This window comes from Cnephaeus nilssonii, assembly GCF_951640355.1.
Source record: "Cnephaeus nilssonii genome assembly, chromosome: 18".
NCBI classification, from domain to species: Eukaryota; Metazoa; Chordata; class Mammalia; order Chiroptera; family Vespertilionidae; genus Cnephaeus; species Cnephaeus nilssonii.
In genome coordinates this window covers 55,256,656-55,280,652 of record NC_137089.1, presented here as the reverse complement: position 1 = coordinate 55,280,652, position 23,997 = coordinate 55,256,656, and the positions used below count along the sequence as shown (strand labels likewise).

Below are 23,997 nucleotides of genomic sequence, written 5' to 3'. Positions count from 1 at the left end.
ATCAAACAGACTGTCAAATTACAGCGGGAAGGTTAGGGAGAGGTGAGGGAGATAAGAGATCAACTGAAGGACTTGTATGCATGCGTATAAGCATCACCAATGGACGCAAAACGCTGGGAGGTGAGGGCATGTATGGGAGTGGGGTGGGGGGGGTAATGGTAAGATATGTACACATATAATACCGTAATAAAAAAAGAATGAAGCCGAAGCCGGTTTGGCTCAGTGGATAGAGCGTCGTCCTTCGGACTGAAAGGTCCCAGGTTCGATTCCGGTCAAGGGCATGTACCTTGGTTGCGGGCACATCCCCAGTGGGGGGTGTGCAGGAGGCAGCTCGTCGATGTTTCTCTCTCATCGATGTTTCTAACTCTCTATCCTTCTCTCTTCCTCACTGTAATAAATCAATAAAATATATTTAAAAAAAAAAAGAATGAAAAGAACAAGCTATGGACCAGGAGAAAATATTTGCAAACTACATATCTGATGAAGGACTCATATCAAGAAAACACATACAACTCTCAAAACTGACAGTAAAGAAAACCTCAAAAATCCCATTAGAAAATGGCTTCAGACATAGCATTTCACTGAAAAGGTACATAGATGACACATAGCACATGAGAGGGTGCTCATCATTAGCTATTAAGAAGATGCAAATTAAGACCACAACGAGCTATTAAAATACATTTATCAGAACAGCCAAAATAAAAACTGGTGGTAACTCCAAATGCTGGTGAGGATGTGGAAAAGCTGGGTCTTAGGACGCATTGCTGGCGGAACATAAAATGGTGCAGCCACTCGGATGGAAAGTAGTTGGATAAAATAGATCTTAAAAAGCTAAACGTACTCTTACCATGTGACTAAGCAGTTGGGCATCTATCCTAGAGGAATGAAAATTAATGTTCATTCAAAAAGTTGTACAGGAGTTTTCGTGGGAACTTTCTAGTAATTGCCAAAGACTGGAATGACCAATGTCTCTCAACAGGTGAATAAACAGGGGATGTTCCCATTCTGTGGGATACTCTTCAGCAATAAACAAAGAACAATTACTAATGGAAGTAACAACTTGGATGGATCTCAAAGGCATTATGTAAGTAAACAAAGCCAATCTCAACGTATCCCACACTATGATTCTATTTATAAAGCATCCTCCAAATGATGAGATGGAAGAGATGGAAAGCAGATGGGTGGTTTCCAGGGCCAGGGGTGGTGCAGGGCAGGGAGGGGTGTGGCTGGAAGGAGCAGCATGAGTGCTCTCTATGGTGTGGGGCACTGAGCACAGGTGATCAGGTGACACAGACCTACATATGTCCTCGTACCAATGCCAAATTCTTGATCTTGAAATTGTACTGTCATTATGTGTGATGCAACCATTGGCAGAAAATGAGTAAAGGGCACATGGGACCTCTCTGTATTATCTTGGAAAGTTGGTATGAATCTATAACAAATTCAAAATGAAAGTTAAAAAAGGTGTGCTCCACAATTTCAGTCAAGAATGTAATCATTCTGTATTTTGTGCTGTAATGGGTCTATCTCTGTAGTGTAATAGGGCCATGGAAAAGGGAGAGAGATTCATTTGGCCAGGTGAAAAAATTACTAACGTCTTTTCAAAGCTACTAATCACAAGGATGCACACAACTTAAAAAAAAAAGTAATGACCTTAACATGAAATTCATTATCCAATAAGATATTCTGAGTCTTCAGGTCATGATGCAGAAGAGGAGGGTTCATATTATGCAGGTAGTTCACGCCCAGGGCGATTTCATGAAGGATGCGGAATCTCAGCGGCCAGGCGACTTCCGGATATTCCGTTTTCTTCATATATGCAAGAAGACACAAAACCAAAGTCAGTGGCCAAATTTCTATACATTCACACTTAGGAAATTAAATATTCCGTAAGAAATACAGCATAAACTAAGTCAAAACATATGCTCATTTATTTAACATAGTAACAAATTTGACATCAACATCACTGTATCCTCTTTCCCTTACTCTTTAGAGAAAATAACTTATTCCCTTTTAGTCTATATTGGTAATGTAACTACATGATATTGGTTCTTCTTTTTTCAGTTGACACAGTTTCAATTACTTTTTAATCTATGTAATACTCATACATGTACACACATACCCACACCCACCTCCCCATTTTATGGCTTATATCAAGTAGCCTGTGCACACACGTGAGCATACACACACATAATTTGTTTCTAGTACATACCAAACCATTTATTCAAATTAATGTTTTAATTTTCTGATTAATATAAAATTAATCATTGTATCTATTAAAAAGTATGACCATATTATATTTATTGACTAAGCATTAATATTTCACACTTTTACTAATATAATTAATTTATTTCCATTTCAACTTGAAAAATTAGCCTTGAATTTTGTTTTTATGAAGGAGACAAAGTTCATCTTTATTTATAAAGCATATATAATACAGACATTGAAAGCAATGTTTTATATTTCTTGGTACTTACAAGTGACATCCATTTGAACTTTCATTAAATAAATTCTGAACATAAAATTTTAATGCAGAACCTTAGGAAAATGAGTAAACTCAGAAAAATCAGACATTTGGGGAAGATTCTCCAGGGAATCATCAGGCACCATGCCACTGGGCATATGTTTCCACACGACAGGAAGCAGTATGCTTCTACTGAAAGCTCCAAACCGTTCTGAGATCTTTTTTCCGCAAACGGACCAGCTTATAGTTCAGTGATCACCTGGCATGAACGTGGGTTGCAATACTTTGTGCTGACATTGTATTCTGACTTATTTCAGCAATCTTTCATGACGGCGGGGAAGGGCGCTTCAAGACAAACCCCCTAGTAACGCAATACAGCAAACCAAAGAAACACCAATCCTCATGTTGAACATTAGTTCCTCTGGTATACGCAGAGCCCCGTCCACTCAGTGGCTGAATCTTTTACTCCATCAAAAGGTAACTTTCTGAAAATTATGTAGGTGACAGGAGGGAGAAGTCCTCTCTGCACATGTGTGAAATGGGAACTTCTGGTCATGGCTCCTTCCAGGAGTTAGCAGTCCCTGTGGAGGTTCTAGAATTCTAGAGGCTCAGACCTGGCTGCCAGAACATCTACTGGGTGCTGGGTGTGGGAAGTAAACATCAGAATTCCTTCTTTCTCAAAAAGACGTTGTGCTGGATTAATACTTGCATCTTGGCTGCGGTGGTTACACACACCTCACACACTGACCCCAGCCTGCTGTAGGTGCTCACACCGCACATAGAACGTGCTGCGTCCCAGGCAAAGAGGAGGTCCCGCCCCCAGAGGCTGTGCTGCCCGCAGCCCCTTTCTCCCATCAGAACACGGATGGACAGGGATTTAGGATTTTACACTTCATATTACCAACTTTTAACTAAACCAACCTCGCTAAATAGACTGAGTGTTGTTGTTTTTTAATATAAATCAATTTTTATTGATTTCAGAGACGAAGGAAGAGGGAAGAGATAGAAACATCAATGAGAGAATCATTGATCAGCTGCCTCCTGCACGCCCCCTACTGGGGACCGAGCACACAACTCGGGCACGTGCCCTTGACTGGAATTGAACCCGAACCCTTCAGTCCGCAGGTTGACGCTCTATCCACTGAGTCAAACCAGCTAGGGCTAGACTGAGCGTTTTAAAAAGATTTAAGAGAAACTGCAGGTTGGAGATCACATCAACTCAAGCAAACAACCATAGATGCATACACATATTTTGAGAATGAGGATCCCCAAATTTGTTTACTGATGGGATTCACAATCAAATCCAGAGGAACTGGTACCTTGAGAAAAAAAGTAACTGGCTCACACCATTGTCAGTCATGGAAAAGCCAATGTATCTGGTACTCAGAGATAGATTTCTTTGGCCTAGTAATTGAGAATTTTATGAACTGGTACTACTGACATTGAGTTTGAATCCTAAGTTGTCTTCAACATAAAACAAAATCCGGCCTGATAGTGGACCATGCAGTGTGCCCTTTACCTTTTCTCTCTCTTATGCCTACCTGATTATACACGTGGACACTGGAATGCAGTGTAGAACTCAGCAATCTAAGCAAAAGAACCTCGACTCCTGAGCATACAAGACCTGACTTCACATTATTTTTAACAACACAAAAGAAGCCATAGATGGTGAAACTTTAGCACCGCATTGTTTTTAATTATTCTTATTTTGATTCATCTATATTGATCCCAAAATAACCAAAGCACTTTATAGCTTCATTAACAGAATTACAGCCACTGAAAATGTATAATACTTACCCTATGTAGGAGTTCATTTAATGATCCATTTGGCATGTATTCAGTAACTATTCCCAAAAATTCAGGCTCATTGCAAATTCCCAAAATTGGAAGAATGTAACTAAATCTAGCTTTGTGTAAAATTTCAGCTTCTCTTAAGACATCATTTCTTTCACTAAAGAAAAAAAAGGAAATTATCTTAAAGTAATGGAAAATACACAATCATCATGCCCATGATATCAAGTTAGCCTGGACTTTTTCAGTAATTAGCTTTTGACTTGTAAATTATGCAACTCTCTGTCCTTTAGTTTCATCATATTTAAAGTAGGGAAAACACCTACCCTGTATAGTCTACAGGTTTGTTTACAGACCAAAATAACTTCTATAAGCCACTGACAGGAAAAAGTGCTACGCCTAGGCTATCATTATGATACTTTCCTAGGAAAAGGAAAGAACACTATGGTAAGTTTACAAAGTCTATAGTATTAGAATGATTGGTGTGTGAACTAATTAAACTATTACGTTTATGTTGTATTAAGATGATCAGATTTGATTCGATTATATTAAATTTATAGTTGCATACCATGTGAAATTTCCCCAAATATCCTGACTATTAAGACATCTCAAGTTGTAGATTTAAATAACTAGGTACTAGTTGCATGAGGGTCAATGCGACTTAGGAATTATCCCCTGGGACCCAGGAAGAGAACACTGAGAACAGGTGAGTGCTTCTAACAGATGCCTGGGGGGACTCAGGGTCCAGGTCCATTTGCTTATTCCCACATAAAACAAATAAATATGGAACCTTAATTAAGAATAAAAAGTGCCAGCATTATGGAGAATATAAAGATGAAAGAACATAGTCTGTGCTCTCAAGCTGCCCAGAAATCTTTTTAAAGAAAAATAAATACTCATTGTGGTTTTGATTTGCATTTTCCTGGTGGTAAGTGATGCTGAACACCTTTTCAAATATCTGTTGGCCAACTGTATGCCTTTGGATGTGTTAATTATCGTGATTTGGTAACCTTTCCACAATATATGTGTGTCAAATCATCATGTAGTATACTTTAAATACCGGTCATACATGCAGTCCATGGCCACACAGGATGGTGGTCCTGTAGATCCTAACGGAGCTGAAGAATCCCTATGGCTTCGTGACCCTGCAGCCATCCTGAGGTTTAACCCTGTGCTGTTTTACACAGACACGCTGCACAGCTTATGGCCCAGGTGCAACGGGCTCTGCCACGCAGCCCCGGGAGCAGCAGGCGCCCCCAGGTCTGTGGAAGTGTCTTTATGACAACAGAATCGTCTAAGGATGCACTTCTTATACTGTATCCCTGTCATTAAGTGCCACATGATTGTATACAATTATATCAATTATATTTGCCAATTATTCATTAATAAAGTTAAAAATAAGGGAAGAAATTTAAAAAGAAAAATAAACACAAAATATAAGGCAATTATTCATTAATAAAATTAAAAATAGGTAAAGAATTTTAAAAATTTAAAACTTAAAATATAAGGCAGAATGTGATTAGTGCCACATAGACACAAACACACACACGTAATAAATGAATAAACAGAGGACCGTGGGAACCCAGAGGAAGACAGGAAACAGTGGGCTCGGGAGTCATCAGTCTTCAGGGACGTGGATTTCAACTACACTACGAATGGACAGAATCTCAACCTTTGGAGAAAGGACATCTAGGACCCATGTGGCCTCCAAGATGAGAGGGGCCTTGCCTTTTCATCTGTGAATCCGCAGGGCTGGACCAGTGCCTGGCCCTTAGGAGAGGTTTAACAGACAAGCACCAAATGTATTCAAGGAAGTTAGAGCGAGGGCTGTTTCCTGTGAATCAGGCCGCACAGCAGCCTGGAAGGGGTGGAGGTGACCAGGGCGGCAGGGCCATGTCTCAGAGTCCTAAAGCCGGAGGAGGGCATTGACACTATTTGCTAGTCTGAGTTGGGACTGCAGGTTTTTAAGCAGAGAAATGACATAAGCAGAACAAACTTTTAGGATTCACTTGGCAGCAGGATGGAGGATCAGCAGAAAGAGGTAGAGCTTGAGTCAGGCGTTAGCTATGATACTAGTTAAGATGTGAAGCAAAGCAAGTCTGAAACTGTAAAGGCCACAGTGGGAATGGAAAGAAAACCACCAGCTGACTAGGATGTCCAGGCTGTTGTGGTGAAAGAGGTGGGGGGTAGGGGGGGAAGAGGGAGAGGGAGGGGGAGGGGGAGGGGGAGGGGGAGGGGAGGGGAGGGGGAGGAGGAGGGGAGGGGGAGAGATGAGAAGAGAAGAGAAGAGAAGAGAAGAGAAGAGAAGAGAAGAGAAGAGAAAAAAAAGAAAAGAAAAGAAAAGAAAAGAAAAGAAAAGAAAAGAAAAGAAAAGAAAAGAAAAAAGAAAAAGGGAATTGAAGACGCCATCAGTTTTCACCCGGGATGAATGGGTAGGTAGCAGCGCTAACAGAAGAGATCAATCGCAAGAAGAAGCCTGCTAGGTAAGTGATGGTGATGAGTCGCACCAAGCTCTGCAAGAATGGCTGTTGCAATAAGAAAAGCAGCAGACATTCCAGACCAGATAATGAGGCCTGCTTTAAAAATAAACAAAGAGAAAAATAAAGCAAAAAATCTTAGTCATTTATGTTTTGAATTATATATAGATATATTTACATGTTTAAAATTGAAGATTTGGAAAAGGGTACACCCTTTTCTTCAGCCACTTTATATCCAAACCGTGAAGCAACCAATTAAATCAGTTTGTGAGAGCAGTTTTAATTAAACCTACATTCCCTAAGTTAAAACAGTTCTGTATTCGCAACAAAACAGTTACTGGGCAGCACGCAGGCAGGGAGACGTGAGGCACCTGAGCCTCCTGGACACTCTGAGAAAGACCCGTAGACAGACGGAGCGTGTGGGAGTCTGTGGCACTGCCCTCCTCCCAGGATGGGTATGAGGTCTTCTTCCTTCTACTCTGACCTACTGTGTGTCAGCCACTTCACAGGCACTGTCACAGCACACCAGCCTAAAACTGGGTTCATTACCCACTGTACTCAGGGCTCTGAGGCTCCAGTCGACGCATACTTTTCTAGAGGTTACACCAAGAGCAAGGGGCAGGGTGGAGCCAGATCTGAATTGCCCTGGCGGGACTCTACAGCCTGTGTTCCTTCCATTCCAGTGTGTGATCAGAGAAGGGGGTTCTTAACATCAGGTTTTGGGAATTCTGAGTGAGTGGGAAAACAGAAAAAGCCAAAAGAATTTCAAATAGGTTTTTACATTTTTAAACATAAAACTGTGAAATACAGCTTCTATAGACATATCACCAAAATTACCAGCCAAAAAACAATATGGCGTCTACAGGGTGTTTGCACAACCCACCCGTCCCATCTACTCATAAGGAGCTGGGAGAGTCGGGAAGGCCCTCTGGGGACAGAAATCAGGTATGGAGGGCTGACCGATCCCTAAACGTCAACTAGTTTTCTTTCAAGTGACCCCAAGGCACATGCAGACATCGTCCAGCCGGACCGGCCAGTCCATGTGCTGCCTATGCCCACTCGATCGTGCTCAGACCATGCATGCACCTGCTCCGCCGCTGCTCCCATCCGGGCGGCAAGTGGGAGAGGCTCTGAGGCCTGGTCTCGCCGGTCGCAGGCTGCTTTGACGACAGTTAGTTTCCTACGCACTGACGGAGAACTCTAGCTGGTGACAAGGGTCTGAGAAGCGTCAGTGAGTAAGGAAAGGGAACTTCCTCTTCATTCCTGGGCCCCACGTGGCACGAAGCTTTAACGGAGACCCACAGCGCAGGCTCCGTTCGCTTCAGACTGACCCTCACCGGCCCGCGGCGCTGGGCCCCGCGCCTCCGCAGAGCCGATGCCGCAGCACCCGCCGCTCCACCCCCGCGCAGGCGCCGCGGGGCCTCCGCACACTCGCCCGGAACGAACGCGCTCAGAATCACGCCCGGCGACAGCAGGCCGCGCCCTGCGTTGGCGAGGCCGGGATCGCGCGAGCCGGCAGGGCGCCGCCTCGGGGAGTCGCAGGCCTCCCGGGAGATCTGGGCCGTGCGGGCCTCATCCCAGCGCCGTCGGAACCGGCCGCCCGGCAGGGACCGGGGTTCCGGGCCGCGAGCTCGGCAGGGCCCGGCCCCTGAGCAAGGCGGGGCCGGCGGTGCGCGCGGTGGCAGCGCTCTCTGGGAACAGAAACTACCTCCCGCTTCTCCGAAGCCAGGCGGCCCGTGTCCGGCCGCGGGGAGCTCGGGTCAGGCCGCCCTCGGCGGAAACAGTCCTTCCTGGGGCGGGCTCTCCCGCGAGAACAGCCGGCTGCCGTCCAGCCGGCGACCGCGCCGCTCTCGGCCTCAGCGGGCCCCGCCCGGACGTCCCGACCCGGGCCACCCGCGGCGCTCGCGCTGAGTGCGGGGCGGACACGCTCGCGCATCGCCGGGGCCCGCAGCCCGGAGCGGGCGCCGCGCAGCCGCAGCCGCGGCCATGAGGGGGCGGGGCGCCTACCTGTCGAGCAGCGGCGTGTGGATGTGCAGGTGCTTCACGGCCACCTGCACGCGCCAGTCGGCGTGGCGCGCGGACGACACGGTGCCGGACGCGCCGCGGCTGAGGAAGCGCAGGTCGGCGAGCTTGTGGGAGGGCACGGCGGGCAGCGCGCTGCAGATGGGCTCGGCGCTCATGGCTCCGGCCGCGCAGCCGCTCCCGCGGCCCACGCCCGGCTCCGGCTCCGCCCCGCGGGCCGCCAGACCTCCTGCTGCAGGTGGGCACTAGGTCGCCAGGTCGCCCATGCCCGCGCGGCTGCCCGCCGCCGCTTTTCCGGAGCCGCACCGACTGCCGTCCGGACTGAGACTGGCGGCCAGCGGCCGCAGCGGTGAGGCGCCTCCTCCCCGCCCGCCGCATCCCGTCCTGCTCCCCGGCCCCGCGCAGGCCCCGCCCCCGCTGGCTCCTCCCCAGCCCCGCCCACTGGCCCATCGCAGGCCCCGCCCCTCACACTGGCTCCTCCTCAGCCCCGCCCACCCGCCCCGCCTCCTAGCCGGCCCCGCCCCCACGCGCCTGCCTGCTCCCGGCGCCTCTCCTCCGCGCCTCTCCGCTTCTCACCCGCTGGCTGGCCGGGCGACCCTGCCGGCCGCGGAGGAGCCGGGCGCCATTGGTCCCCTGCCCGGTGGGGCCGCGCTGTCCGCTCCGCTCCGCTGCCTGAGGAGCCGCGCGGGAGGCTCCGGCGCTGACGCGGCCTCGCACCCGAGGCAGCGCGAGCCCTGGTGTGGCCTCCCGCCGGGTCTGCGGTGGGGGAGGGGGGAGAAGGCGGCGGGCTCGCGCTCCTGAGCCCCTGGCCTGCGGACCTGTGGCCCCCGGGCCGCTCGCCTCAGTGACGCACTGCGGCCCAGCCGGCGCGGCCTCCAGCCCTAGTTTCAGGGGCGCCGTGTCCGTCCCGGGGTGCCTGGCGGGGTGCCTCAGTCAGCCCGGCTGCACTCCTTCCACGCCTTCACTCCTTCATTCACTCATTCACTCCATTCACTCCTTCACTCCTTCATTTACTCCTTCATTCACTCATTCATTCACTCCTTCATTCACTCCTTCACTCCTTCATTCACTCCTTCACTCCTTCATTTACTCCTTCATTCACTCATTCATTCACTCCTTCACTCCTTCATTCACTCCTTCACTCCTTCATTCACTCCTTCATTCACTCCTTTATTCTCTCATTTGTTCACTTATGCACTCATTTCACTCCTTCTCACACGCACTCTTTCGCAGTCGGCCAGCCACCCCATTCACTCATTCCCTGCTCCCTCCCTCACTTGTGCACTCATTCATTCTTCATTCGTTACTTTACTCGTTCTCTCACTTCCCTCAGCCACTCACTCGCACTCACATCCTCTCCTCACTTATGCACTCACTCATTCACTCGTTCAGGTAACAAAGACTTCCAGAAAAGAAGACCAGAAAACCAGTGGGAAAGAAATGACCCCAAAATAGTTGAGAAGCTTTGCCAGGCCACAAGCACTGGGGTCTGTGAGGACCCTGCGAAGCCTTCATTAGGCAGCTCGGGACCACGATCAGGAGGACTCCAAGCTCAGGAGGACTCCGAGCGGTTCAGACGGCCAGAACGGCCAGATCCTGGACCTCTTATGCGAAAGAAAGCGCAGCTGTGAGTGAAGTGTCTCCAAGTCCCCAAGGGCAGTAACTGGAACCTCGATTCTGTAGTCCGTCAAACTGCCCATCAAGTACAAGGGCAGAATGAAAACACACTTACAAGGAAGCAAGTACTTTCCATCCATCCACCTTAAAACAACAACAAAAACTACTAGAGGATGTGCTCTGACAAACATGGGAGAAAGTCAACAAAAAGAAAGACAAAGGACTAGGACAGTGGTCGGCAAACTCATTAGTCACAGAGCCAAATATCAACAGTACAACGACTGAAATTTCTTTTGAGAGCCAAATTTTTTAATGCCACTTCTTCAAAATAGACTTGCCCAGGCTGTGGTATTTTGTGGAAGAGCCACACTCCAGGGGCCAAAGAGCCGCTTGTGGCTCTCGAGCCGCAGTTTGCCGACCACAGGACAAGGACAATGTGGGTGGAGAAACCCCAGGATGGAAGAACTATCTTCAGTTTATCTACCGAAACCTCAAACCTTTACCTTTCATGATGGTTTTCACCATTATACAGTTTTAAAAATATACATTATTATTTATACTAGAGGCCTGGTGCACGAAATTCGTGCACAGGGGAGGGGGGGAGTCCTTCAGCCCAGCCTGCACCCTCTCCAATCTGGGACCCCTCGAGGGAGGTCCGACTGCCCGTTTAGGCCCGATCCCAGTAGGATCAGCCCTAAATGGGCAGTTGAACATCCCTCTCACAATCCAGAACTGCTGGCTCCCAACTGCTCGCTTGCTTGCCTTCCTGATTGCCCCTAACCGCTTCTGCATGCCAGCCTGATCACCCCCTAACCACTCCCCTGCCAGCCTGATTGATGCCTAACTGCTCCCCTGCCAGCCTGTTTGCCCCTAACTGCCCTCCCCTGCAGGCCTGGTCCCCCCTAACTGCCCTCCCCTGCAGGCCTGGTCCCCCCTAACTGCCCTCCCCTGCAGGCCTGGGTCCCCCCCAATTGCCCTTTCCTGCAGGCCTGGTCGCCCCCAACTTCCCTCCTCTGCCGGCCTGGTCACCCCTAACTGCCCTCCTGTGCAGGCTTGATTGCTCCCAACTGCCCTCCCTTGCAGGCCTGGTCCCTCCCAACTGCCCTTCCCTGCTGGCCTGATCACCCACAACTGCCCTCCCTTGCAGGTCTGGTCCCTCCCAACTACCCTCCCCTGCTGGCCATCTTGTGGTGGCCATCTTGTGTCCACATGGGGGCAAGATCTTTGACCACATGGGGGCAGCCATCTTGTGTGTTGGAGTGATGGCAAATCTGCATATTACTCTTTTATTAGATAGGATAGAGGCCTGGTACATGGGTGGGGGCCAGCTGGTTTGCCCTGAAGGGTGTCCCGGATCAGGGTGGGGGTTCCCTTGGGGCATGGAGCAGCCTGGGCAAGGGGCCTGTGGTGGTTTGCAGGCTGGCCATGCCCCCGGTGACCCAAGCGGAGGCCCTGGTATGTGGGATGTATTTACCTTCTACAATTGAAACTTTGTAGCCTGAAGCGGAGCCAAACCTCTTGCTTGCTCCGAGGCGGCAGCCATTTCTGTTTGGGACTTATGTATCTTCTATAATTGAAACTTTGTAGCCTGGAGTGGAGGCCTAGGCCGGCCAGGGCTGCAGAAGCTTGGCTTCCTCCATCGCCGGGGGCAACCCTAGCCTCCTGCTCTCTCCAGCTCTGTGGCTGCCGCCATTTTTGTTGGGATTTATTTATCTCCTATCATTGAAACTTCGTAGCACTGAGTGGAAGCCTAGGCCGGCAAGGGCAGGTGGAAAGTTTGGCTTCCTCCATTGCTGGGGAAACTCAAGCCTCTCTCCTGCTCTCCGTGGCTGCAGCCATCTTGGTTGGGTTTATTTGCATATTCACTCCTGATTGGCTGGTGGGCGTGGCTTGTGGGTGTGGCTTGTGGATGTAGCAGAGGTATGGTCAATTTGCATATTACTCTTTTATTAGATAGGATAGTTTAATTCCCATAATCAATTGGTGGAAGATAAAAAGCTTAAAGAATACTGAACTACATCAATTGACTGAGAAAAAAAATATAATGAAAGTAATTATGCAAATTAGGATAACATGAATTCACCTGTTGAAAATCCTATAAAATCATTGATTTGTTTTTCCATTGCTATTTTAGGAAATAGTAGCTTGAAATCTCTTATCTCTTCAATTTAGAAACAAGACTGAAAAATTGAAAAAGAAACCGCCTAAAAAGTCCAAGAATTTAAAACATCTCATTCTAATTTTTGTATTTTTAGTCCAAAAGCATCTAGTAAGTTTTAAAAGCAAACAGTGGCAAAGCCTCTATCCTATATAATAAAAGCCTAACATGCTAAGTGTCCAGTCGTCTGGTTGTCCATTCAACCAATCAAAGCATAATATGCTAATGATATGCTAAGGCCGCTCAACTGCTCGCTATGACAAGCACTGACCACCAGGGGGCAGATGCTCCGACTGGTAGGTTAGCTTGCTGCTGGGGTCCAGCTGATTAGTACTGAGAGAGACGGGAGGGACACGCACTGGAGTCCTCCCATGGCCGCTCACTGGCTGGCCAACCTCCTGTGTACCTCTCTGGCCCTGATTGTGCACCGGTGGGGTTTCTTGGCCTGGCCTGCACCCTCTCGCAATCCGGACCCTTCAGGGGATGTCAGAGAGCCAGTTTCGGCTCGATCCCGCAGGCCAGGCCTAGGGACTCCACTGGTGCATGAATTCGTGCACTGGGCCTCTAGTAATTACATAATAATGAATGTTCTGCATGAGAAAACCAACATTTGGGGCACATTTGGTATCTTTTACCCAAAAATCAATCTCAAATCTATTTGATATATTTGATGACATTGAGTCTATTGTTATGAAGAGCCAGAGAAGTACACATTTTTACAGTTAATGAGCACAATAATGTTTCTCACTTAATCATTCTAATTATGTTCAGACCTGAGATTAAACATGATGCCATTTAAAAATTGATTGATAACATGATGCCTTTTCTGATAATTAAACTAAACAAATTCTTCAGATGTCAGTTGGAAAAAGTAAATATTTCTCACACTTGAATTACTAGTAAAGATAATATTAAAATCAAGATGCAGAACACTTCTTAAACATTTTTTTCTGTTCTTTCTTTTTTTGTTTTGTTAATCCTCACCAGAGGATACTTTTTCCATTGATTTTTAGAGAGAGTGGAAAGGAGGGAGTGGGGGAGAGAAGAAGGGAAAAAGAGAGAGAAACAGCAAAACCATTGATGTGAGAAAGACACATTGATTGATTGCCTCCACATAAATTAGTTATGTCCCACATGTGCCCAACCAGGGTTGGGGATTAAACCCTCAACTCAGGTATATGCCCTTGACCAGGAATGGAACCCTCAACCCTTTGGTGGGCAGGGCCCATGCTCTAACCGCTTAGAAACACTGGCCAGGGCTAAATATATTTCAATCTAAAGTTGCATCTTTATCCTTTAGTCTTTAGAAAACAGTGAAATTATTATTTTTTAATTCCCAAGCCATGGGCCGTGTGGCTCAGTTGGTTGGAATATTGTCCCGTGTAACAGAAGGTTCGGGTTCGATTCCTGGTCAAGGCACATACCTAACTTTTGGGCTTGATCACCAGTTGGGGCATGTACAGAAGGCAACCAATTGATGTTCTTTCTCACATAGATGTTTCTCTCCTTTTCTCCCCTCCCCCCCCAAACCCCTTTCCCCTCTCTCTAAAATCAGTAAGCATATCTTTGGATGAGGATTAAAAAAAATTCCCAAGGAGGTTAAACTAACATCTTTCTGTGAAAAGTACTGAAAAGGAAAACAAAAGGTGGAGACACTCAGCACACTCTTCAACCTAATGCAAGAACACCTGACAAAGGGTCAGGCACCTACCTCACTGAGCACATCCTGGCAATAGGGGATTCAATGCATTTTGAGCTGGGCATTTTTTTTTTTCCTTTTTAAAAATTTTTATTGATTTCAGTGAGGAAGGAAGAGGGAGAGCGAGATTCATGGATTGGCTGCCTCCTGCAAGTCTGCCACAGGGGATCGAGCCCACAACCCGGGCATGTGCCCTTGACTAGAATCAAACCTGGGGCCCTTCAGTTCGAAGGCCGAAGCTCTATCCACTGAGCCAAACCAGTTAGGGCTTGAGCTGGGCATTTTCATTGGTTAGAGATTTCTATTGTTGAATTTCTCTAAGTTTTAGGAAGTCCTTTTATTCTTAGTATTACCTGCTTGTGTTACATTGAATAAGTCTAATTCTATCTAGACAATTTAAGCTTCGTTGTTCTTTCAACAAACAAAAGGAGATAACACTTTAAGGTGGTATCAGGGATTTGAAAGATGAGTACTTTGAAGACAGATTGTCATTTTTACTCTTCAGTATCTTCAGTTACGTTTATTTGGCTTTCAGACTCCGCAGTCCTCCTGTAAATCCACTTTTACTTTCTCATTATTCCCCTACGTCCAAACAGATTAGAAAATTTGATGTGAGATTGGATAGGGGGGAGGGAGAGTGACTGTGCCGGCCTCTGATCTGAATCTATTAGTGCCCTGGAAGACAGTATTCATTTTTTAAAGCAGTCTTGTTAAACTATTAATTTAGGTTGAGCCTGTGGTCAACTAAAACTATATATTTTTGTTTGTTAACTGTTTCTTTTCTTTTTCATTTTTTTAAAAAATATGAACTGCCTTTATCTTTTTAAAAAATGTATTTTATTGATTTTTTACAGAGAGGAAGGGAGAGGGATAGAGAGTTAGAAACATCAATCAGCTGCCTCCTGCACACTCCCTACTGGGGATGTGCCAGCAACCGAGGTACATGCCCTTGACCAGAATCGAACTTGGGGCCCTTCAGTCTGCGGGCCAACGCTCGATCCACTGAGCCAAACCGGTTAGGGCTATGAACTGCCTTTAAATGAGGTTTTCTCTCCTGTACTTGTGCAGTTGGCTGTTTTGGACTGAGTATTATGGGTTGGATTGTGTACGCCCAGGTTGAAGTCCCTAACCTCCAGTATATGTGGATGTGACTGGATTTGGAAACAGGGTTTCTGCTCCTGATTAAATTGAGATGAGGTCACGAGGATGGGCCCAATCCAATATGCCTGGTTTCCTTATAAGAAGGGGAAACTTGGACAAGAGACACATGTGGATAAAGGGGAGATATTGTAAAGACACAGGGAGAAAGCAATCTACAAGCCAAGAAATGCGTAAGGCTCACAGGCACTTGGGGAGAGGAATGGAACAGGTTCTTTCTCACCACCCTCCGAAAGAACCAACACTTTTAGCATCTTGATTTTGAACGTTGAGCCTCCTGAAATGGGGGATAATACATATCTGTGGTTTGAGCTACCAAGCTTGTGGTTCTTTTTTATGGCAGGCCCAGGAAACTAAAACACCCAAGGTACTTTTTTTTTTCCATTTGGAGAATATAGATAACAGAAATTCGAAAGCTAATATCAAAATCAGCAATTTTGCATTCATCTAATGCATGCACATTGCGCCATGCATTTTGTCATGATCAGAGATTCTTGAACCTCAGTCAAGATGCAGAGCTAGTCTCTCACCACATATATCTCCCTCATCCCACCCCGTAACAGTCATACCCCCCATCCCTGACCCCTGACCTGTTTTCCATCTCTATAATTTCGTCATTTCAAGAATGTTATGTTAGTGAAAGTGTGTGATTTTTGGAGGTTGGCTTTGTTCACTCAGCATAATGTCCTTGTGGTCCACCAAAGTTGTATCTTGTATCAGTAATTGATTATTATTTTTTTTATTATTATTGCAGCATAGTATTTCAGGGTAGGGCGCACCAAAGTTGTTTAACCATTCACCTGTTGACATTTTAGTTGTTTGCAGGTTTTCACTGTTACTAATAAAGCTGTGAGAACAATTGTGTGCAGGTTTTCGTGCAGACATCCATTTTCATTTATAAGACAGATGCCAGGAGTGTAGTTGCTGGGTGAATAGTAAGGGCATGTTTAGCTTTTTGAAGAGACTGCCACACCATTTTCCAGAGTGATTGTGTGATTTTACATTCCAGCCAGTAGTATATGAGAGGCTCCATCTCTCTGCATCCTATCAGCATTTAGTATTGCTATTATGTAGCTGTCTAGTAAGTATGGAGTAATAGCTCACCTGTAGACCCAATTCAATTTGAACTTAATCATGTTAACTTTTTCATATCGATGTATTCTTTAAGAAGAGGAAGAAGAAGGAAAAGGTAAAGATAAAAATTATGAACAACAAATACATATCTATCAACAAGTGAATCTAAAAATCAAGTGAATAAGAAATTTGATGAACAGAATAAACTGGTGAATATAATAGAATACCTTTCAGCATTTCATATAATACTGATTTGGCAGTGATGAACTCCTTTAGCTTTTTCTTATCTGTGAAGCTCTTTATCTGACCTTCAATTCTGAATGATAGCTTTGCTGGGTAGAGTAATCTTGGTTGTAGGTTCTTGCTATTCATCACTTTGAATATTTCTTGCCACTTCAGTCTGGCCTGCATAGTTTCTGTTGAGAAATCAGCTGACAATCGTATGGGTGCTCCCTTGTAGGTAACTAACTGCTTTTCTCTTGCTGCTTTTAATATTCTCTCTTTGTCTTTTGCTCTTGGCATTTTAATTATGATGTGTATTGGTGTGGTCCTCTTTGGATTCCTCTTGTTTGGGGTTCTCTGCGCTTCCTGGACTTGTAAGTCTATTTCTTTTATAAGGTGGGGGACATTTTCTGTCATTATTTCTTCAAATAGGTTTTCAGTATCTTGTTCTCTCTCTTCTTCTGGCACCCCAATAATTGGGATGTTGGTATGCTTGAAGTTGTCCCAGAGGCTCCTTACACTATCTTCATATTTTTGGATTCTTTTTTCTTTTTTCTTTTCCGGTTGGGTGTTTTTTGCTTCTTTGTATTTCAAATCTTTGACTTGATTCTTGCGATCCTCTAGTCTGCTGTTGGATCTCTGTATATTATTTTTTATTTCAGTCAGTGTATGCTTAATTTCTAGTTGGTCCTTTTTCATATCCTCGAGGGTCTCGCTAAATTTATCGGCCTTTTCTAGAAAATTCTTGAAAACCTTATAACTGTGGTTTTGAATTCTATATCCAGTTGTTTGCTTTCCTCCATTTATTTCATTTGTGACCTGTTTCTTTGTGTCCACATTTTAGCTGCTTCCCTGAGTTGATAGAGTGGCTTTGTGTGCTAGGTGTCCTATAGAGCCCAGTGGCTCAGCCTCTCCAGTTACCTGAGGTGGACACTCTTGGTGCACCCCTTTGTGGGCTGTGTGCACAGTCTTGTTGTAGTTAACCCTTGATTGCTGTTGGTATCACTGGGAGGAATTGATCTCCAGGTCAATTGGCTGTGAGGATCAGCTGTTTCTACGCTGGGAGAACTTCTGTGCTGGAGACACCCTTATGAGACAAGACTTGCAAAAGCCTCTGTGCTCAGCTTGGATGGGGCAGAGTCTCAGGGAAGAGCAGACAGCAATGGCTTCCCGTCAGCCCTGCCCTAAGAGGCCCCTGGGTCTCAGTGTCCCGTGGTAATCGCTGCAAGCACCTCTGAGAGAAAGCCACCCTCGAGTTTCGCCCACTGCCAGACAGTCCAGTTTCTCCCCGAATGAGTCTGGGTCCCCAGAGTCTGGCTCGGAACTGGAGTTTAGAGCAGTCAGGAGCTTTTGTCTCCCTCCCGATTGAGAAAGCCAGCCGCATACTCAGTTGCCAGCCCTCTCTACGTGCGCACCTCCATACCTCTGCCTTCTGCAGTTCCTCTGAGTCTCAGTGTGCTTTTCTCTTTCCGGACCATCCAGTTTCTCCCTGTATGAGTCTGGGTCCCCAGATTCTCACCTGGAACTGGAGTTCAGAGCAGTTGGGAGCTTTTGTCTCCCTCCCACTTGAGAAAGCCAGCCGCGTACTCAGTTGCCAGCCCTCTACGTGTGCGTGCCTCCATACCTCTGCCTTCTGTAGCCCCTCTGAGTGTCAGTATGCTTTTCTCTTTCCTTCTAGTTGTAGAATTTCCACTCAGCCAGCCTTTCTGTGGTTCTGGATGATGTCCATTTTGTCTTTTAGTTGTAGTTTTGAAATTGTTGTGTGAGGCAGAGTTTAGGTGTTTACCTATGCCGCCATCTTGGTTTCTCTCTGTATGACTATGATTTTTAATTAAAAAGAAGCACATGTACCAAATCAGCATGGTAAACATTCAAGAATTATAAAAACATGTGAAAATGAAAAGTAAGCCTTCCAGATTCTCTAGAACTCCAGTCCACCTCCCCTGAGGCAACAAATAAAGAATATGTGCCATAATACTAGGTGCTAGAAATACAAGGCTAACAAATTACACATGGTCCATTCTGTTAGTGTTCTAAGGGAGAGAGACCTGAAGCAATTACAGCCGAGTGTGCTCTGGCAGGAGAGTCCAGGGCACTCAGATACTAGAGGAGAGAAGCATGCACGGTGATGTAATGAAAGAAAGGCAGAGTAAATGGCCCAGTCACAGTTTGTAAATTACAGAGACAGAATTCTTGAACCAATCTGCTTGAATCAAAGCCCATGTTCTTTCTGGGAACTGCTTGTAATTATCAGTGGAGTATTCCACTTTCAGTTTCACTTTATATAATGTCTCAGGAGAGAAATTTACTAGCCAGAGGGAATTTCCCAGCTATAAAAAGATGGTGCTGGGCAAAAATTTATTATTAATAGGTATTTCATGGGAAATTCCACTTTCCTTTGACATTTTACTTGGCAGGTTTTCAAGAATGTGGAAAGCTATGCTACTAGTCACTCAGTCTGCATTTAAAACTTTCAGCCCCTGAATTTAGCAGAATATTTTGAGCAAAATATACTAAGGTATATTAACTTTTTAAAGCAAAACACACACGCTTTTTTTTTGCTTTAGGAAGTGACTGTGTGGAAGAGGTTGTAAGTTCAGCTCTCTTTGTACTGTCCTGTTTTGGGCAAACACAGACAAAGCTGTGGAAGAGGCAGCGCTACCCAGGCTGAACAGGTCATAAGAGGGCAAGTGGTGTGGAAACTATGGCTGACGCAGGGCTCCCACGTCAGCAGCTGAACAGGGGCCAGAGAGCACTTGAAGGTTTGCTGGGAAAGGAACTCTCAGGAAGCGAATGGCAATGTCTTCCCTGCTGCCGCAGCCATGTTGAACAACTCCAGGGATCACTGTCACACTGGGAGTGACTTCCCCATGGAGTACATTATGAATGGGCCCTGGACCTGTGCATTGTGGGGCCTATGGCCCGCTTACCTCCTGGGATTCCGAGTGGCTCATGATATAAAATGACTGTAAAAGGCATTTACAGGCGGTCCTCGGGTTACGTGGACTCGAGGTACGTCGTTTCATGGTTACGTCGCCATCTCCCATTTATTTATAAAAAAAAAAGAAAAAGTTCCGTCATTTCGACGTATGTACACATGTTTTTTTATTATTTATTTACCACAAGTAAAGGTCAGGAATTGTTATCTTTCTTTTAAATTTTTTTACTGTTTCACTTCCTTACTGCTGTGTCTGCTGTGAGTGATGTAGGCGGTTATGTAGGTGGGTTCTGACTTACGGCGAAAATTGCATCACATCGCGCCGTAGGAACGGATCTCCGAAGTAACCCGAGGACCTACTGTATAAGTAAACTAGTGGCCCAGTTCACGAATTTGTGGACCTTGAAAGGAACTGTGGGCGGCAAGGCCGCTGTGGGCACAGAGGCGGGTCTCGGCCCATCCTCCGCACACCCGCTTGGCCCCTCCTGCCTCGGCCCCCGGCCCCCTGTCTGCTGGCAGCCCCACTCCTGCCACGGCCGCTCCCACACACTGACAGCGCTGCCCCACTTTCATCCGCTGACAGCGTGGAGGGATCGGGACTGGCTGTGGGTGCCAGCAGGGCCGGCACCAGCAGTGGGTGCAAGCGGGGCCATCGCCGACAGTGGGTGCGAGCGGCGGCTGCCGGAACCGATCGCCCCTCAGGAGCAGGGGGAGGTGGAGAAGCCCTGAAGGGCGATCGGGGCTGGCAGTGCCGAGCCATCAGGAACGGTGCTGGGTGCTGGCAGCGGGTGTGAGCAGTGGCTCTGGCGCCGGCAGTGGATACAAGCGCTGGGCGGGACTGCAGCGTGCAGGAACAAAGAATTTTCAGTAACCACCAGAGGCTCGCCCCAATGACAGCAACTGGTGCCCTGCCTTAGTCTGGCGCCCCTGCTCACCTGCTTCACCATCCTGCTGTGGCCCATGCCTGCCATGTTCTGCGCATGCCCCCTGGTGGTCAGTGCATGTCATAGCCACTGGTTGTCCGGTTGTTCTGCTGTTCGGTCTATTTGCATACTAGGGTTTTATATGTAGAGATAATAACTATTCTTATCTGCTTTAATAAGGAAGAACACAGCCTCTCTCAGCTGGGAGCATGCCTGTCACTCACTGCAAATCTGTGAAGTCCTGTTGAATGTAAACACCGTCAGAGAACAGCAGCCTCAGACAAGACCACTTTGTGATGGCAGTGGAGCAAGAAAAAATAAGGCCACTTCGTGATCAGATCTGAAAAGACAAATAAGAAATAGTCCAAACCCCAAATGAGCACACAGCACCCTTTCCTGGCTAACAATGAGAACCTACTGCTTCTTGACCAATTGCAGCTTTAGCTTGATTTCACTCCTCTCATGGCCCAGAAAAGAATTAAGATACCCAATCAGAGAATTTCTCCTGCTTCCAGACAGCATCCGATGCAGGGAAGATCCCCAATTTCCTTGAATGCTCCTAAATTACCTAAGACAAGCCCTATCCTGTAGTAAGTTCTACTTCATAGCCTCTTACTGAGACACCCCATGCTTCCCCACAGCGTACCTTTCCCCTTGCAGTGAGGCAGGGAAGCAGCTTTCTAGAACAGCAGATGTGCCCCTGGTGGTCTTTGGCTGGAGGACACTGACAAGCTCATGGAGCAGTTACGGCCCAGCCAAGAGCCCTCAGATCTGCATCTCGGTCATTTAATACCAAAACACTAGGCACTAGACGCTCCTCTCCTGTTTGCAGATGCAGAAACAGGCACAGCGACATTCCTTACTTGTGTGAGGTCCCACAGCTGTTACACGGCAGAGCCAGCATTTGAACCAAGGAAATTCCATTGCTGTATCTTGAATCTGTTCAACTGCACTCAGGCAGTGAGACTAAGAGAGATGGAGTGTGAATTACGTTACAGGTCAACACTGTTATATGAGGAGTTATTGTACATGTGAGCAAGGATATGTTTTAAAGAAGTTCAGTCTAGCAATCAAACTATTGATGTGTCTCTAGTAATAGTTTACTAAAGTTGTTATGTACATCATTTTTATTCTTTAAAAGTCTTTCTCATAATAACAAGTTTGACTTGGGATATATATTGATATGAACTGAACCATTCTAGCATAAAACTATGGGGCTTTGGAATCAGATCACATGAGTTAGAAGTCTCCTCTTTCAGTAACCAAAGTGCATGACTTCGTTGGTATTATGTAATTTTGACAAGACTTACTCACTTCCTTCATCTATTAAGTAGTGAAAAAATACCTTTCTTAAGGCTATTATGGGAATTAAACAGGATTATGTGTATAAGGCTATACACAATAAATATTAATTTCCTTTCTCAAAGTATTTGGGGCCCTGCCAATTTTAGTTTAGTGGGAATTATCAAGGCTGGCTTATGAAATATTGAAAAGTGATTTGCAAATCAAAACGATGTGGCCATACTTTAGTTTCCAATGCACTCTCCATGAAGACAAGGGCCGTCTCTGTTTTGTTTGCCAGTGCCCAGGACATGGCGTGAACGTGATGACAGTGCCCCCAGGTGCACTGCAGGCCATGGGAGGATGCTGAGTGGCCAGCTGAAGACGGCCGTTCTTAGGTTAGAAGCATGCCGAATTATTAGGTGTGTTCATTTCAAGTTTCAGTTTTTTTTTTTTTTTAAAAAAAACGGTTTGCACAGTGAGTTTTGATCTACTATCCCTCCTGTGCCTGCTGTGACTTGTTCTTGTTTAAATAACCTCATGTGTAACATCTAAACTAAACAAGTGCTTAGCACTACGACAAGTTCATGTTTAAAAGTCATTGCAGTTCACAGAGGTAAAGTTATGAAAAAGTACCAGATTTTAAAAAATCTTTGCAGCCAACGTTCTGACAATTTTCTAAACTCTAGACTGTACCCCGTGCAGTAATACTTCCTGTCACCTTTTAGAAAATTAAAATTGTATTAAATATTTAAAACAAACCATGTACAACTGACAACACTGGATGGAAGGTGTTTTATTTCAAGCATAATTAGATATTAACTTAAGTTTATCCCTCTTAGTAGAATTAGTCAAAACTGTCACCTGATTGAATGACTAAATCCTTAAAAACTGGCTATGAGAGTGAAATATTAGCTCCCATAGATACAAATGTCTTACATTCTACCAAATAGTATATTATTAAGACAACCTTGTGGTGTAACTGTTATCCCTATTGAGATATGATGGAGCTAAAAAGTGATATTCTTTATCTGAAGTTCAGAACCAACTGAGAAGTAAGCAAAAGAGCGGTGGAGGTGGGGACCACAATGTGAACTTGCTCCCGAAACATGAAGAATGTGACTTAGAGCTATTGGCAAGTGGGCTTACTAATCCTGACCTACCGAACAGGCAGGACAGACCCAGCCTGCCCTGAGGAGGTGCCACACTATGCGTTTGCAGTATCTTCTCTGTAACTTGTGGGTCGCTCGGCAGAGGCTCTGGAGTCTCCACAGTGCTTGGCCTCAGTCACTCACATAAAACATGTCAGCAGGGGCGTGCTTGGTTGCAGTCTCGATTTCAGTGCCCGCGGTACCTATCCACTGTCCTCGTTCGTGAGGGTGACAGTGGGAACGAATGAGATGACACGCCTGGAAGTGCTTCATCAGTGTGACACAGGAACTAATTTCAATTCTGAATCATGGCTCTACCCTACGGTTTTTTTCATCCTGGTTTCATGTCATTTGAGGGTGAGCGCTGTGTGGCACATACAGAAAGAGGCAACGTATTTCCTGCCTCCAGGTGTTCCAAGAGAGGACCAGACAGGTTTTAGAGGCTTAGCATTTGTTCCATCCCTGGATGTTTTTCTGTTGACATAGTTTCTAAGATTACTCTTCTGTGAGAAGCGCAAGAAATATTTCTGCACTGACTGACACAAGCCAGACAGGCAGACCAGGTAATTGGCTACAACACTTTCATTCACACAATGTAGCGTGTGATCTTACACATGAACATTGGCACAATGCATGAAGAGTAACCACAGTGTCTTTTTGGATCTGGTTGCACAGTGAGTTTTGACCTACTATCCCTCCGGTGCCTGCTGTGACTTGTTCTTGTTTAAATAGCCTCATGTGTAACATCTAAACTAAACAAGTGCTTAGCACTACGACTTTGAATGCAGTTAAGCCACAGCCTGATCAAGGAGTCCTTTGAGAAGGCAGCTCTCCCTATACATTGCAGCAGGGAAGAAATCCCAGAGCCTCCTTGGCCCGAGCCTCCCTTCATGGCACTAACGCCACAGGCTGGCTGCCCAGGCCTATGGGGTGCTTGCTTTGACTGTCAAGCTTCCCGTACCACAGAGAGAGCATGCATTAGTGCTCAGGAAGTGCAGAGACCCAACAGCCGCCCACATTAG

General features: G+C 46.2%; 1 protein-coding gene across 4 annotated transcripts in view; it reads right to left on the bottom strand.

The window, feature by feature from the left end:
* The window catches only part of RIPK2 (receptor interacting serine/threonine kinase 2), a 41,496-nt gene extending 32,351 nt beyond the window's left edge, over window positions 1–9,145 (bottom strand). For 3 of the 4 annotated variants that reach the window (XM_079796277.1, XM_079796276.1, XM_079796275.1), the window contains exons 1-3: window positions 8,740–9,145; window positions 4,262–4,415; window positions 1,654–1,809 (exon numbers count right to left, since the gene is read on the bottom strand). In XM_079796277.1, the coding sequence (XP_079652403.1) occupies window positions 1,654–1,809; window positions 4,262–4,415; window positions 8,740–8,912 (483 nt within the window). In that variant the 5' untranslated portion in view covers window positions 8,913–9,145. Of the gene's footprint in view, window positions 1–1,653; window positions 1,810–4,261; window positions 4,416–7,818; window positions 8,655–8,739 lie in introns of those variants that run through there. The other variant, XM_079796278.1, reaches the window with a different exon arrangement.
* Between the last annotated feature and the right edge of the window lie 14,852 nt (window positions 9,146–23,997).